The 15244-nt window shown below is 35.5% G+C and overlaps 1 protein-coding gene across 4 annotated transcripts in view; it reads left to right on the top strand.

Moving 5' to 3' along the window:
- The window catches only part of ZC3H13 (zinc finger CCCH-type containing 13), a 49351-nt gene that overhangs the window by 3955 nt on the left and 30152 nt on the right, over positions 1-15244 (top strand). For 2 of the 4 annotated variants that reach the window (XM_064504843.1, XM_064504841.1), the window contains exons 2-4: positions 2379-2504; positions 2945-3054; positions 8733-8844. The exons of 1 other annotated variant lie outside the window; for it this stretch is intronic. In XM_064504843.1, the coding sequence (XP_064360913.1) occupies positions 2388-2504; positions 2945-3054; positions 8733-8844 (339 nt within the window). In that variant the 5' untranslated portion in view covers positions 2379-2387. The remainder of the gene's footprint in view (positions 1-2378; positions 2505-2944; positions 3055-8732; positions 8845-15244) is intronic. One more of the 4 variants, XM_064504842.1, reaches the window with a different exon arrangement.

Genomic DNA, 15244 nt, shown 5'->3' with positions numbered 1-15244 from the left:
TATTAGGAGGCAAACTGAATGAAATTTTTTTTTACTCATATATTGTATACTGCTATCATGTCACTGTGTACTGTACTTACGTATTAGATGCACTCATTTTACTCGTCCTTCATGTGTTGAACCCTCTCCCTATGCCATTGCCAGTGCCGTTCTTCTAACCTTTTCTGTTTCAGATGTGGTTCTTTTTTACTGTAACCATTTAAACCAAATTCAGTATTTGGTATGTGATTGTCATATTAAAAATGGTTTTGCATATGTCAGTATATTTTTTTGTATCCTCAATTAAAGGATGTAACTGCATGAAACCTTACAAATCCGGTGTTTTGTTTACTAAAATGCAGTGGGGAACAATCCTGAAATAGATGGGTGCTCAGCTAGATTAGATGTGGTATTGTTTTGCTTTCTAACTTTAATGGTTTATCCTGTCAGACTTTATAACTACTGTTGCACATTGAGCTGTCCACAATGACTCCTAATTGTTTTTCTCAGAAGACTGGACTAATTTGAACTCATCAAGTATTTAGATAAATCATTTCTCCTTGTGTGCATTACATTATATTTATTTGCATTTCATCTGCTGTTGTATTACTCAGTTTTCTAACTCAATTAGATCTTTCTGGAAGCCTTCTTTATTCTCCACAGTTTTTACTAACCCAAATAATTTCTTACTACTCGCAAATTCTGTTTACTGTCTGCTTCCATCCTGCAGAGCACTAATTAATGTTAACCATTGTTCTTAATGTCTAGTATATACCACATGGTTAACGTCTTCCCTCTCTGAGCGATCATCTTGGTTTTCTGAACCTTACTTACGAGATAAAATTCTTCAAATAATCAAAGGATTGGAGAAGTAGTCACTAGGGCTGAGCTGAGAAATCTTCTCAAGCATATACCTTAAGCTTTCTTTAGCCAGTTGTTTGTAAAGGAGCTAAAGTGCTTAGCAGGAGCGTTAGCACAGTTTTCTCTGTAGGAAGTGTGCAGACATCAGACCACTGGGGAAGTCTGGTCATTAAAGTAACCGTGGGATTCAGATAATGAAGTTTCACTAAAGTACAAGGAAAAAAAGGGACACTATCCAAATGTCAGGTGTAAAATCTGGGTTACACCAGTGTTACATTTTATATGTATGTATACATTTTATATGTATACATTTATACATTGTATATAATGTGTTTTGCTGTAGAGTGGAACCTTATAATCTGAATGCTATGGAAACATATCACTGTTCAAATCATTAAAATTTTGTATTAATCCAGTCTGGTGGTGGTTAGTTTAAATGTGTATTCTTCTGACAGTATGGATGAGCTTTTTTTCATTGATAATTTTTGTTTGAGCATAAGACAAAAGAAAATAAATTAACTTTTTAAGTGTGCATGTTCTAAACACAACAATCGGTTGATGGCAGGAGCAGAAGAGACAGCAGAAGGGTAGAAGATTGGTGTTTGGCTAATCATGTTACTCTAACTAAAGAGCTCCAGAATGATGACATTTTGCAATGTAGCAGAGGTCCAGCAACAGGCAGGTTTTCCCAAGCTGATTGAATGTTACTGATCTGCATGGAAATACAAAGAACGGACAATAGTTTTGGAAACCATTTTGCCCTCTCTCTGTAACCTGTCTCTAGTGCCCCGTATTTTCCTCTTTTTTTATCGTTTCTTTCTGTATTCAATAACTCCTTCCTTACGCAGGTAAGATTAATTGTGACTTGCTTATTTGTCGAACTTAAGCTGTATCCATTTCAAAAGCTGTCCTTTAATAAAAGGAGGTATTTCTGAAGGAGTGTATCATCACTTTTTTTTTCCTTGAACTCGAGCAGTTCCAAATAATTGTACAATAACAAATCAATGAGAATACAGAGTGTGGATGATGGCAAGTTGGTTTTCAATAGGTTGTCTCACACAGCAAAGGGGAAAAAATGGGAGGTCTGATTTGGGACATTTGCTTCTGAAACTGGGAGTTGTTTTTACTAGTCAGAACCTGTTTCTGAGAGGTTGGTGAAGTAACATTAAATATTCTTTACACCTGAAGTCACTTGAGTTGTTGCACAAAAATACCTGATCAAGGAAAGCAGCTGTTCTTTGTCATTTGCTGCCTGAAGGAATAGAATATCATCTGATCTTTCCCAAAGGGAAGCTGAAGAATCCAAAGCAGGTCATGAAATAAAATGAAAAACAATCATTACTGGTGTTCAGCTGAGCAGCTCAAAGCAGAGGCATTCCTTGTAATTAGTTACATTCCATTCATTTATGACTCTTTCTTTTCTTCATCACCTCTGCAGCAACTCTTACAAAGTATTTCATAATATTTTATTCTGAGTTCAGTGTCAATAGCTCAAAAACTGAAGGATTTTACAGTTTTGCTTTTTTTTTTGGTTGAAGTAGTACAAAATGTCAAAAATTAGAAGGAAGGTCACAGTGGAAAATACCAAGACCATATCCGATAGCACATCCCGAAGACCCAGTGTGTTTGAAAGGCTTGGACCCAGCACAGGAAATACTGCAGAGGTGAGTTGTAAAAGTATTCTTCTTTTCCTCCCCACCCCAGCATCTTCTTTTCCAGGACCTAGATGGTGGGAAAGAGTAGTTCGCAAGTGCCAAATACTCAGATGTCACTGATGTTAGTTATGGTGAAAAGAACTCCTTAACGCATGGATGTTCAAAGTACTAATACTAGAATTTTCAAATAATGTATGTTGTCCCAGGTTTGGAGAGGAGCAGTAATACTGTACATTGAAATAGTATTGTCACCAACCTAAATTTTCTCTGCCAGACCTGATGTTCATTGTTGGGTTTTTTTTTTTTTTTTAATGAATTAAATTACTGGTGGACAGAACTTACAGATAAATGGGAGTTAATGTGGAGTCATTTGTTTGTTCTGCCACACTCACACCAATGGTATTTCCAGAAATGAGTGTGAAATTCACCCAGTGATGTCTGTCTCTTAGACACAGTGCCGTAACTGGCTGAAGACTGGCAACTGCCTCTATGGGAACACATGTAGATTCGTACATGGCCCTTCACCACGAGGTAAAGGCTATAGCAGCAGTTATAGAAGGTAAATCAAGAACTCGCTTTGAATTCTTCACATGCTGTAGGAAAATAGCTTTTGCAACTATGTCTTCTATTTAAAAAAAAAAATGAAATGCTGTGGTATGCCTAATGGTATGTTTTAGCAATAAGCAATTGCATTGTGAAGCTGCTCAGAACAATTGATTTCGTAACTTGCAATGGGTTTTCCCAGAATTTTTATGTGTACATAGCTTACAAAAGTTAATAGAGTCTGCTGGATGCAGATTAACTTCTTACATTACTTGAAATGGGAAATTCAAGTACCTTAATAAATGAATTATTTAGATACTGTCACTGCAGCTTCTGATATGCCTTTCTGTCCTGTACTAAAATGCTGTTTTGCAACTACTTATGGCAGTACTCACATACTCACAGCTCTTCTGCCTTCACGATATTGTTTGATGAGTAAAATGTCTATCCTTTCTCTCTAGCTGTGGAAAAAAGACTTCTCCTCAAAAAGTAGCTTCTTGACTATATCTGTCAGGTATATGACAAATATCCTATATCACAAGAGGCAATTCAAAAAGTTACTTGATTTTTGAGACGATAATACTTTTTTATATGCCTCTTCGTACATTAGTATCTTTATAAAATGTTGTTTTTCTCAGTGTCCTTTATGTTGCATAACACCATGCTTGTTAGCAAAAACTAAGCATAGCAGTCAGTCTATACTGTTCTTGCTATAAAGGGCAAAGAAGATTGCGTAGTTTAAATGTGGTACCTTTTTGTACGAAGACTTCACATTTTACAAACAATTATGTTTCATAATGCTACATTAAGGTCAGTGTTACCTTTTTTTGTGGATGGGTACACTGAAGCATCAAAGTTAAGAAACTTTGTGAAGGTCAAACAGGAAGGCCAGACAGCTTGGCGTGAGGTTCTCGTTCTTTCTTCTATTGCTGTGCCGTACTCTCAGGATGATCTTGATTTTGCTCATTTGATCTTTTATTGCTTCTAAAGGGGTAGCAGCTGGGATGCAAAATATATTACTGAATTTAATGTTTCTTTCAGTGTGTAAGGGATCTTACTCTATTCTGTACTAAATGTTCCAAATAGGAAAAAGAAAATGGGTGATTTACTTACAAAGATTAAATTTAAAAACTATTATATATTGAATGTCATTTTCACCTTGCTTTCAGTATTTGGAACATTCAGTGTATCATTCTGCTTGGTAATTTGAAGAAAAGTCACATTTCTTTGCTAGACTAAGGCTTTGTTTTTGCATTGCTGTTACCACTGACATTTAAGACTAGTGTTGGTTTACTTCTTTTTATTACTAACTTTTCCCTCCTGTTAGGATTATATGAAAAAGTTGAATAACAGATCATGTTGCTTGCTTGCCTGATATGTTAAAAAAAAAAAGGAGGAAAACCCCCCACCCACCTACCCCCACACCAAAACTGATAGACAAAGGCCAGGCACAGAAAAAGCTGGTTTATGTACATTACAGAATTTGGCATTTTTCATGCCATTTAACATAACAGACATGTTTACAAATGTTTTCCAGGTATTTTAAATACAATATTATGGGCTTTGTGCAAGTCAAGCTAACGCTGCTTCTGCATCAGTTCAATTTACGCATTATTCCTGTTAGAGTATCTGGGATATCCTGGTGGTGTGGCTACATGCATTCAGCTGGGCTTACTAGTGAAGTCCCTGGTCTGCTTTGCCGGCAGCTTGGTAGGACAAAGGATCTCACATTGCCTGTCTGTCTTACCCCTCCAATTTCATACCCGTCTGAAACTAGTCTCATTGTTAATGGTTTTATCTGACCATAATGCTCTCCTGTAGTTCAGAACCCTATCGGACAGTAGGAGAACTTGACTCCAAAGTGTGAAAAGGCCTCTTACAGGTAGTTTACATGTAACTACATTTCACCATTAACACTCCATCTTACACCACAAATTTTAATCTTACCATTAAAAAAAAAAAAGGAAGTAGCATGTTTTTACATACAAAGCTATATTTTAGCAGACAAATGCACAGTTAAATGTATGTTACCAAGAGCCATTTTTGTCCCTCAGTAGATAAAAATCAAGCCGTCTTCCAGGCATCTGAAATAGGAGATGCTAACAAGGAAAGAGCTGTGTCAAAACGTGCTATCCCAGAAAGAGTTTTGCTCTTTTGCTCCCCTCAGATTGCTGGCTAGTTGCTTGGCAGCCCTCCTACTGTTTCTCTTACACTGTTGTTGGGACCTATGCAATCACAGGGTCAGACGGGCTAAGAGAGGGATGCTCTTCATCCTGGATTGTTAGCGTGGTGTTTACAAATTGCTTTGCGAATCATGAAGAAAAAGCTGTGGGATCCAGTGTCGACTGGATTCTGTGCATGGGAGCTAGACATGTTTAGCTAGGTCATGTGAAGAAATGCTCTGACAGATCTTGCAGTTGGGGCACATGCAACGCTTTGAACGCAGACTATAGTTACAGGTCTGCAAGTATGGAATAGTTCAAATATAGGAAAAACCATACACTTGCAGTGAGTATGTCTAGCCAGAGCTCAGCTTGTGTCAATCTCACATTATTCCAGCAGAATTAAGCCACTGGGTTTAAAAACCAAACCAAACCAGCAGTAATAGTAGGTAAACTTGTTGGATTTTGAAGGGTACAAATATTATTGTACATGAAACTGAAAAACAGGGCAATATCTCATGGGCATTCAATTATAATATGTACATTATACACTAATAATTGTATCATCTTCCTATATAAATGCACACTTGTGCACACACACACAAATATACTCTAATATATTTAAATAAATAAATTGTAATGCGTTCCCTTTGCTAGGGAGCTGTTCCTGACGTTTTGAGATAGGTAAAGAAATGAGGAGTGAGGAGGTGCTGTTGTGAATGGACATACTCCAAACAGGCTGTTTAATATGGAGAACTGAACTATTGCAGGAAGTAATGCAGTTTAAAATCGCTTAACTGCACTATTTAAAGCTTGAAATGGTAAAATTCTGCGTTGTAGGTTTTTTAATATATGGGCTCTGCACCAAATATTAATTGATTGAAGAGAAATTTTTAATTAGTAGCTTTTCTCTTTCAATGTATAGTGATAATATATGGAGCCCTTTGAAAGATTCTACCATTTGAACTCTAGTCTTATCATCTCAAACTGTGAAATTAAAATTTCATTTATCTTTTGAAATTCAGCAGGTTCCCCACCCCTGTGTTTATTACCTGCAATATCCAAAGGCTACTTAAAAAAATATATATATATAGAGAGAGAAGAGCCATTATTACAAAAATATTGTGGTACACCTAAAGGAAAAAAAAAATCTGTTAATAAGCCAGCTTATTTTCTGTGCATTAAGCCAAAGTATCTGAAAGCAGTCATGGCTTCCTGAGTAATGATGTCTTAAATATTTGACAAATTTTCAGTCTAATAGCCCAAACACTCTTTTATGATGCTTTTTTTGTTTGGGTAGGATGGTTACCTTGATTTTGCTCCAGTGTTATCTCACAAAGCTATAAAAAAATGTTAACTTCAGTTTGTTTTTCATTACTGTGATTGTTTGGTGACTTTGATGACCTAAAAGTAGGCTTGAATAATGCTATAATAAACTAAGCATTTTCTTCCCTCCCTTCCACACTGGAAAGGGTGTTAAGGGAGAGTGAAATTGTTTGGATGTGTTTTTTCCACTCTACCCTATAATTTGGGGGTGGGGGTGGGGAGGAGAGAGACATGAATAGTATCACAATATCTTATGTCTCTTTAGAAAGTGCATAACCTGCATTCTGTGTAAGTTCTCTTGCTTTTCTCCTTCTGCTACAGTCTTTTTTTCCCCCTGAGAATTACTGCTTTTGAGGAAGAATGTTACTAGTACATTGTCTACAGTTTCTTTGCTTTTTGAATTAATTTTCTGTTTCATAAATCCAGATCCCGTGTGCCATAGCTGGAATATTAATAATAATAAAATGAACAGAAGGCATTGAATTGCCACTTTAACTTTGACAGACATTTTGTTGAGGTAGCTAATGGTTTGGAATGCTTCAGAGAGTTAGTTTTGATAATGCAGAGGAATTATGTTTCTAGGCTTAAAAATACTTTGAATCATAACCTTTGCTAAGGCTAGATACTTTAAAGATGGAAGGAATATATCTTGCTTATATTTGTATGCTGGATATTATTTGATCAGTGTTAGTGACGAAAGAAACAGCATGATACTGTGTTATACCTTTTCCTCTGATCAGAGTGACCTGTATTTACAACTTTGTGAAGAATTAAATGTATTTAAAAATGACAGCAGTCACTGGTCTTTTTCTTCTTGGATCTTAAGACATTTAATATTGTGATGCAACTTAAACTGTTAAATGTAGAAAACATTCCAAAAAAAGGAAGTGGAAACAAATTACTGTGCTTCAAATGTGCACAGTTTGAAAATGAAATTATATTATTAATTCAGAATTTTTTTTATGCAGAAATTGTGAAAGAGAGTTAGCCCATTGTGTATTTTGTGACTGAGGAATGGGTGGGAAAGACAGCAGTTTTTAAATGGAAATGTTAATTCAGTTTGGAAAACAAAGCAAATGCAGATTTCATTATTCATTCACTAAGGTAGCATCAATATCTCTTTATGATTCTTTAGTGGAAATTAATCTGTACAGATCCTGTACCTTCACAGAACCATCTCACATAAGAATCTGTAATTATGGCTAACAGCCATTACAGAAGCATCAAACTCAGTATCAAGCTAGATTTGTATGAAGAGTAAATTGCTTGCTTGAACCAAAAGGTCATTTACAGCAGCTTCCACATCCCCTTTGGTTATGAACTTGTCTAAATGCAAGAGTTGTTCTCTTTTAACCCATAAGGCGTAGATGAATTTGTTGATCCATAGTAGGGGGGAGTGAAATCATATAGATGTCTTGCAGCAGTGTATCTTCCCTCTCCCTTCACACCTCACAGCAATACCTTTTACAGAAGTAAACTATAAAGTTGTGTGACTAGTAGAGTTATTCCATTATTGTTTGTTTAAAAAATAATGGAATAATTATGCTATTGCAAGATGGAAAATAAACAAGGTCTCTAGAAGTGAATTTCTGATGCATGGTCACAACAGTTTCTCTGTGTTGTTGTCTGATCAAGGTCACAGAAGAATAGCAGCTAGGTCAGGTGATCTCAACTCATAGACTTCATCCATATTTGGAGCTGTGCTTCTGTGTGACTGCTATTGTCAGTCTACAGTGGTTTGTCTCTGCTTTAATTTTTATATATGTAATAAGTGTATGTGCTTATATGTGTGTGCACACACACACAGACACACTTGTACACTCGTACATGCACAAAATCGATGCAGCTTAAAATATGAAAAAGGCTAAGTGTACCTGGAAAGACTGATTGTGACATGGATTTGCATGATAGTCAGAAAAAGCAGGTTTGCTATGGCTAGGATCAACCTGAACTGATCAGGAATGGTAACTGAGCCATACCAAATTTTCCTTCCTAAAGTCAAGTCTTTCTTGATGGTCTGAAAGAGGTTTTTTTTAGAATGCTTCAACCTGTTAGAATTCAACATTTTTCTTCATCCTCATCACTTTTGGGTGGGAGGTTTATATCTTTCTGTATATACTGGTAACAAAAATAGTTAAAAGAGAGAAAGTATTGCTTTAAAAATAATCCCATAGAACTGGTTATATTATGTTTCTGTATTATACAGGTCACCAGAAAGGCCAACTGGGGATCTTCGGGAAAGAATGAAGAACAAACGTCAGGACGTTGAGGCTGAACCACAGAAACGAAATACAGAGGAATCATCCTCTCCTGTTAGGGTAAGAATGGAGTGTGCAAAACTCCGGAATCACTCAGTAGCAGTTGGGCAGTGTGTCCTAGAAACCTGGTCATGGTGACTTGTAATACTTAAAATGTTTTAAAATTTGGTCATTTTGTACATAGTATTTGACATATTTTGTTATAAAGCGTCTTAACAGATGTGTTATTTTAATTATTTTGCAATTTTATAGCACTTTCTGATCTTCTGGTTTCAAAGATTTTATAAATTCCGCAGACTGAAATATGTTATAAATATTGATACACAGGTGTTTAATAACAGTGCAAACTTTTTGATACTATCAAAAAAAATGTATTAATTATTGTTCCAATCATTCACTTTTTTTTCCTCCCATGTTCCTTCATATCCATCGTTTACATGCATCCTGACTCCGGTTGCGTTTTGTTTATCGCAAATGCCCTTTTGATGAGACCAAACAGTTACAGTTGTGCCAGTTCATTTCATCTTTCTCCTCATATACTCATTGGCCACCCCAAATGCTCGCTTTTGGATTTTTGCAACCAATTCATCCATTATCATTCTCACTTTCTAAGCATTTTTCTGCAGCCCTACCCCACTCAGATATCAGAAGTTACTTATTTTAAAACCTGTGTTATGTGTTCCTGCACTGATCTTACAAAGAGAGGCAGAGCTGGTAGCATGACACTGCACCTTTGTAACAATAGCATCAGTGTGTCCCTGATGTTCCATCATGTTTTTTAGGACTATCTTCATAAAAACAACAGTTAAAAGTTCTTTGTGAAAGTTTGGTTTGCTTCTGCAGATATTTATGGCATTCTCTTTTTCTCTGGGTCTGTTTCTACTTACTGTGTAAAATCCATTTTATGTCAGGTGTACAGAAATCAACAGCAGCTGCTGTCACTAAATTAACAGAATGGCTTACCTTCCAATCATGCTTTCAGTTGCTGTTAATTTGCGTAAAATTTCAGTCTTTTTATTCTTAAATATGCTTCTTTTATTTTCTAATAGTTTGAACAAACTAGTTATTGAGAACATGGATGGTGAGAAAAGTGTTTTTTCCAACCATTTTTAACAATTTACTATAATTTTTTTTTCCTGGTACAACTCTAATTTGGGTGTAATTTTTACTCTTAATTAGTTAACCCTGCTTTTTATAGTGGTCTATTAAAGTAATAATAAAATACTCTTAAAAAATGAAACCCCAAATGAAGTGAATTGGAAAGATCAAAAGGAATCAGAGAATTAGTGGGTCTGTTAAAGTACTAGAGAGTTATTTACAGGATAAGTGTATTGCAGAGAGAAAATTCCTCTGCATCAATCTGATAAAATAAAAGGTTCAGGAAATCACTGAGCTTTCATATTAATTGCATGGAGGCAACCGTCAGAAGCTGGGATATCCAAAGCAAAAATTCTGGAACAAGTAGAGGAAGAGGGACAGCCATCAACAGTGGTATTGCAAAGGACCAGGAGCTCTAAAAGAACAGAAGACTGAAGTGGCTGAACTGCTAACAAAAATCTTGCTCCATCGTTAAAGCTGTTACCGTGATGGAGATTGACAGTTTCTTCTCTTATTAAAACTTCTAGGATAACTGAGGAACTGCATAAGAAATCTTAACTTTGTTTTGAAATAATGACAAGTAGCTTGTGCCATAAAAAGCTTTGTAACTATGGCTTTAAAGAAGGAAAAAAAAAAAAAAAGCAAGAAAGCACTGCTCCCCCACACAAAACTGGTGCTTCACCACCTGCTAGAATTGAAACTGTAACAGAGTACTGGCTGAAAGAGAACTGTTTGATACAGATAAAATCCTAAATAGCTTCTTTGGAAACAGAGCTTTTTGGGACCTCTAAGCAGTCAAAGAACAGTAGGTATAATCTTATCAGGTTTAGAGGCCAGCTGAAGGGAAAATGTTAGATTAGTTTCAAAATGATGAAGTTATAGAAGGATGCTGTGGTGCTTCATCTGAATAGCTTATTTTTTAAGAATGTGGAAAAAAGTATTGAACACCCCAAATGTCAGACTTTGCGGAAGATATGAAAATATTTGAGATTAATAAAGTCTGAGGAATGCCATAGGGCTTGGGGAAAAGATAGTTTGGGGCAGTATAATGGCAAATGAAGCTTGGTGTTGGCAAACGCAAGGTAATGCACAGTGAAAGAATTAATTAAAACCAAAAACGATGAGTGAAAATTTTAAAAGTAAGCGAAACAGCTTGGGAGAAAAAGAAGTTATTGTGGACAGCTCAATGAAAACTTCTGCTCGAAGTGCAGTCACAGGATCAAATGCTCAGGTATATAAAAATGGAATAGAAAAATGATCAATATTATGCTATAAAAATTCACCGTCCACTTTTATTTGAAATGCTGTTTGGTTATCATCACCCTTATGCAAGGAAATGTAGTCAAAGAAGATCCTTCTGAAGTGGGCAAGGAGGAGAGAATGAGACTGGAGAGGAGAAGAAAGGAGATGTGGTGAATGCATATAATGTATGGTTGAGAGAATGCAAGTTAGATGCGTCTTATTCATACTTTATCCCAGTAGAAACAATGGCAAACTTGAAAATGACAAAGGGAAATGATATTTACCTTTTATATAATAATTCTACTGATTGCCACAAGATACAGTCAAAGACATGAGCAGCTTCCACAAAAAGTTGAGACAGTTTAACTAGTATAAGATGTTTTTAGAAGAGAGAGAGAGTTCTTGTTACTTGGAGGCATAAGCTAACCAGTAAAATCTGTCTGTCTTTAGGAAGAAACTTCCTATATGGACAGCTTGTAGAGGATCCCTTATTATTTCTTCATGTCTTGTACTGTTATTTCCGGAGACAATATGCTGCATTGCATGGACAGCTACATTGAACTCAGTTGCTTCAATGTTTTTAGATTTATGTTTGGAATTATTTCAGCACTGTACATTAGTGTATCAAACACATTACAAGTAATTAGATAAGGTCTTGCCTTTATTATATTTAGTTGGAAATTGTCATGTTGAATTTTCTCTGTGTTTTGAGAAGACAGTTACATTGGAGGTATTCAAAGTATTATCTGAAACAATTTCTGTGAGGTTTGTGTGATTTGGGAGAAACAGGGGGAAGAGCTTAATTATCTTTAGGTGAAAGATGATTGTAAGAAAAAAATTGCTTGTGTGTTTGTGTCCTGTCTTTGTGCTTTTTGTCATGGTGGCTTTTGAATATCTGCACTGGAAATGAAAGTCAGCATTGTCTTCCATCTCTGAAAAGGAATCAATGTCTGTTCATTTCAGGGAAACTTCAGATTCATTTTCTTGAGCGTTTGTATTGTATGGCAGTAGTTTACACTATAAAGGTAATATATAGAGAGCAAAATAATACTGTGCTTATTCAAAAGATTCTAGCTGTAATACGTAGTAGCTTGTTCTAGATTTAAAACAATTTGTGCTTTTAAATTAGTTTATATCGCTGCTGCATGTACATGTGCTGACAAGGCTGAAGCTGAAGCTTCTGCCTTGTAAGAATTGTACATTGTAAGATTGTTATGAATATTTTGTCTTTCAGTATTGGCAAGATAATGCTTGACTAGAAGGATGTTTTGCAGACTGCATGAATCCTTTGGTACTTGGCCAAACTCTTCTGGCTTTAGTGGGAAACTTATTCAAGTAGGCATTAAACATTGTGCTGTGGGTGGTGATCACATCTTATGAGGTGTGGATCTTCAACTTAAGTAGACATTAGACATAATAAAATCTCACAGAATTCAATAATAATGTCTATTTTTTTCCTTTCTTAAGTAGTATTTCGCCTGAAATTGAGCATTAAACTGCAATAATTATGCAACACATGCAAATAGTGTAACTTTGAGCATATACCTGAAAACGGCATAGACAAAGTCTGCCAAATTATTGTCTACACTTAGGGCAGTGTACTTTTTTTTTTTTTTTTAAGTAAATGATTAATTATTATGAAAGTTTATCGTTTGTCTTCTAGTAAATGGTGTTTTCCAGAGTCTGCAGATAGTTTACAGGTGTATCTGAAGTGCATACTGCACCTTCAAATACAGATAAAAGACATGCTCTTGGCCTTTAGGAGTTTCACCTTTTTTGGTTTTGGCTCAGTAAGGGTGAGAGACAGACAACCTGTGTAATGTACAAGATGATCTGTAAGAATACAAATGAAATATTTGTTCATTAACCAGTATAGCACATAGTATGAGGGAACATACTGTAAGTGAAACAAATGCAACAAAAGGAATATGCTGAAGACTTTTCTGTGGGAAACCTTGAATATATATTGTAAGATATCATTGCTTAAATTCCTGAATTGTGTGCCCCAGGAGAATACACTCAAGAATGTCTAAATTGAGATTTTTATTTTTTTTAAGATGGTATGTTACCAGAATCTTTTCTCATGACAACTAAACTGAAGTTTTTTAGTTTATAATGGGCTTAGATCAAGTTGTTGTGACTTGTAAAATAGCATGCTGATGTAAAAATTGTCTATTCACTTCACCTATATTCAATAATTACAATAAAATTCCTTTCATAGGCATTTTGTTCTCAGTTCTTCTGTAGAAGTATGATTGTCCCACTACTGCCACTACCGAATCTCTCCACTGAAAGGAGAAAATACAGGCCAGCGTTTCAAGATGCTTATGTTTGGTTGTAAGTTTGGAGATGTAGGCAAGATATATTCAGTTTGTGTATGATTTTTAACGTGGAGTACTTACTAAATTGCATTGGACTTGAAGCATTCTGACTAAACTGTACTTGCTTTGTTGACAAGTTATTTTATAAATTGGCTTTGAGTTTTTTCTTAAGGGCAGTACATAAAGGATGTCTTAACCTGCATATTTCAGTTTGCTAGTAACAATGTTGCATTAATAGAAACTAGTATTTGTACTTAAGAAATAAAGTTTATTTGTTTATATAGTAGCAATTAGCTGGAGTATATAGTAGAAGTAAACAGTTCAACAGAGCAGTTGCTGTCAGCAAGGAGGGTAGTCTAGAAAAATGAAAATACTATAAAAAATGGCTGCAAACAAGGCTTGTTGATGAAGTCAGAAATTTTCAAATCTCATCAGTGTCATTTTTCTCTTCAAGTAACTTTGGAGCTTAGTACAGTTCTTGTTCTTAGACCTCAGTGCCTTTTTTACGTGTTATGATTATGGCTTACCTGACGTAACTTGTCTAGTAGTTGATGTCAGAGAAAGTAATGTGACTTGCCAGGTTAGAATCTTGTGTATCATTTAAGAGATCCTGTCATGAAAAAGAAGAAAAACTAACTTTCTTTTCTTTTTTTTACTCTACAAGCTGCTTTTAATTAAACTTGACCTGAATTAGTTCTTTCATATGAAGTTCCTTTGTGTTTTTTTTCTTTTTAGTGGCCTATTAGTCTTTTCCAAACCTTCTAAGACTTTGAACATGATGTGCTTAATGCATCAAGATAAGAGGCTTCAAGATAATTGTGCATTGTAGTATTTGTATCATTTCACTAGTAAAATAAAAGCAATACTTGTTATGTCATCATGTATATAATTAAACTAGAGATAAGATATTATTAATGAATAAAAAGGAAAAGTTGAATTTTGCTTACTTGTGAGTGACTGTCCAAAGTGTTATATTATTTCCTTACTATATTTCTAAGATGATGTTTAGGATTGAAATCAAGCAAAGATCTAATTCCCAATAAGGAATAGCTAGTGAAATTCTCTGGAATATCCTTTTTTTGGCATAAAAACAATGGGTCCCACACATCAAAACTGAAGAATCCCCAAAAGACAGAATAAGGGGAGGTGAGGACACAAAGGAGACATGGCAGACTTTCATTATGCTCTTTCTGGTTTCCTACTTATTAAATTAGTCTGAGGTACTTCTAAACTTGGATGTACTTTTTTTTGCGAGTAGAGGAAAAACTTTGTCCTTTATTTCACTCAAGTCCAAGTAGATTATCTAGAGAATATTGATTCAGCAGAGGCAATGATACAAACTGTGCAGCTTTGCTACTGGCATTTAGTAGGAGGAGAAAAAGAGAACACAGGTCCAGTTGTCTTTTGAAACAGTCTTATTTCCTGTAAGAGTAGTCTCTGGCTTCCTTAAGTATCTGTAGGACCATCTGCTGAATGCAAAGCGGGTGCTACTGCAATAGTTAGACTTGACTGATAACTCTGGGCCAATGAAAGTTCAAAGATAAAGCTATCATCAAAACTTGATCCCTGTGTGTTACTTTTTATTTTTTTTCACTCCTCCTTCTGCCAGCCAAGGTTCTCTATTTTTTTTTCTTCCCTCTTTCCCACATCCTTATCCTCTGTAGAGTTAAGCAGGCTCATCTGCCTTGAATACGGATGTTCTTACAGCTGAGACCTCTTACTCAAGCTGTTAAAAACATACTGTTTAAATGCTTATTAAACTTCTGGTCTTATGAAAGTGATTTGTTCTTTCGGTTCCT

The sequence above is a fragment of the Dromaius novaehollandiae genome, chromosome 1 (assembly GCF_036370855.1).
Source record: "Dromaius novaehollandiae isolate bDroNov1 chromosome 1, bDroNov1.hap1, whole genome shotgun sequence".
Taxonomy (NCBI): Eukaryota; Metazoa; Chordata; class Aves; order Casuariiformes; family Dromaiidae; genus Dromaius; species Dromaius novaehollandiae.
The sequence above is the reverse complement of the archived record's forward strand: the minus strand, read 5'-3'. Positions and strand labels throughout refer to the sequence as shown.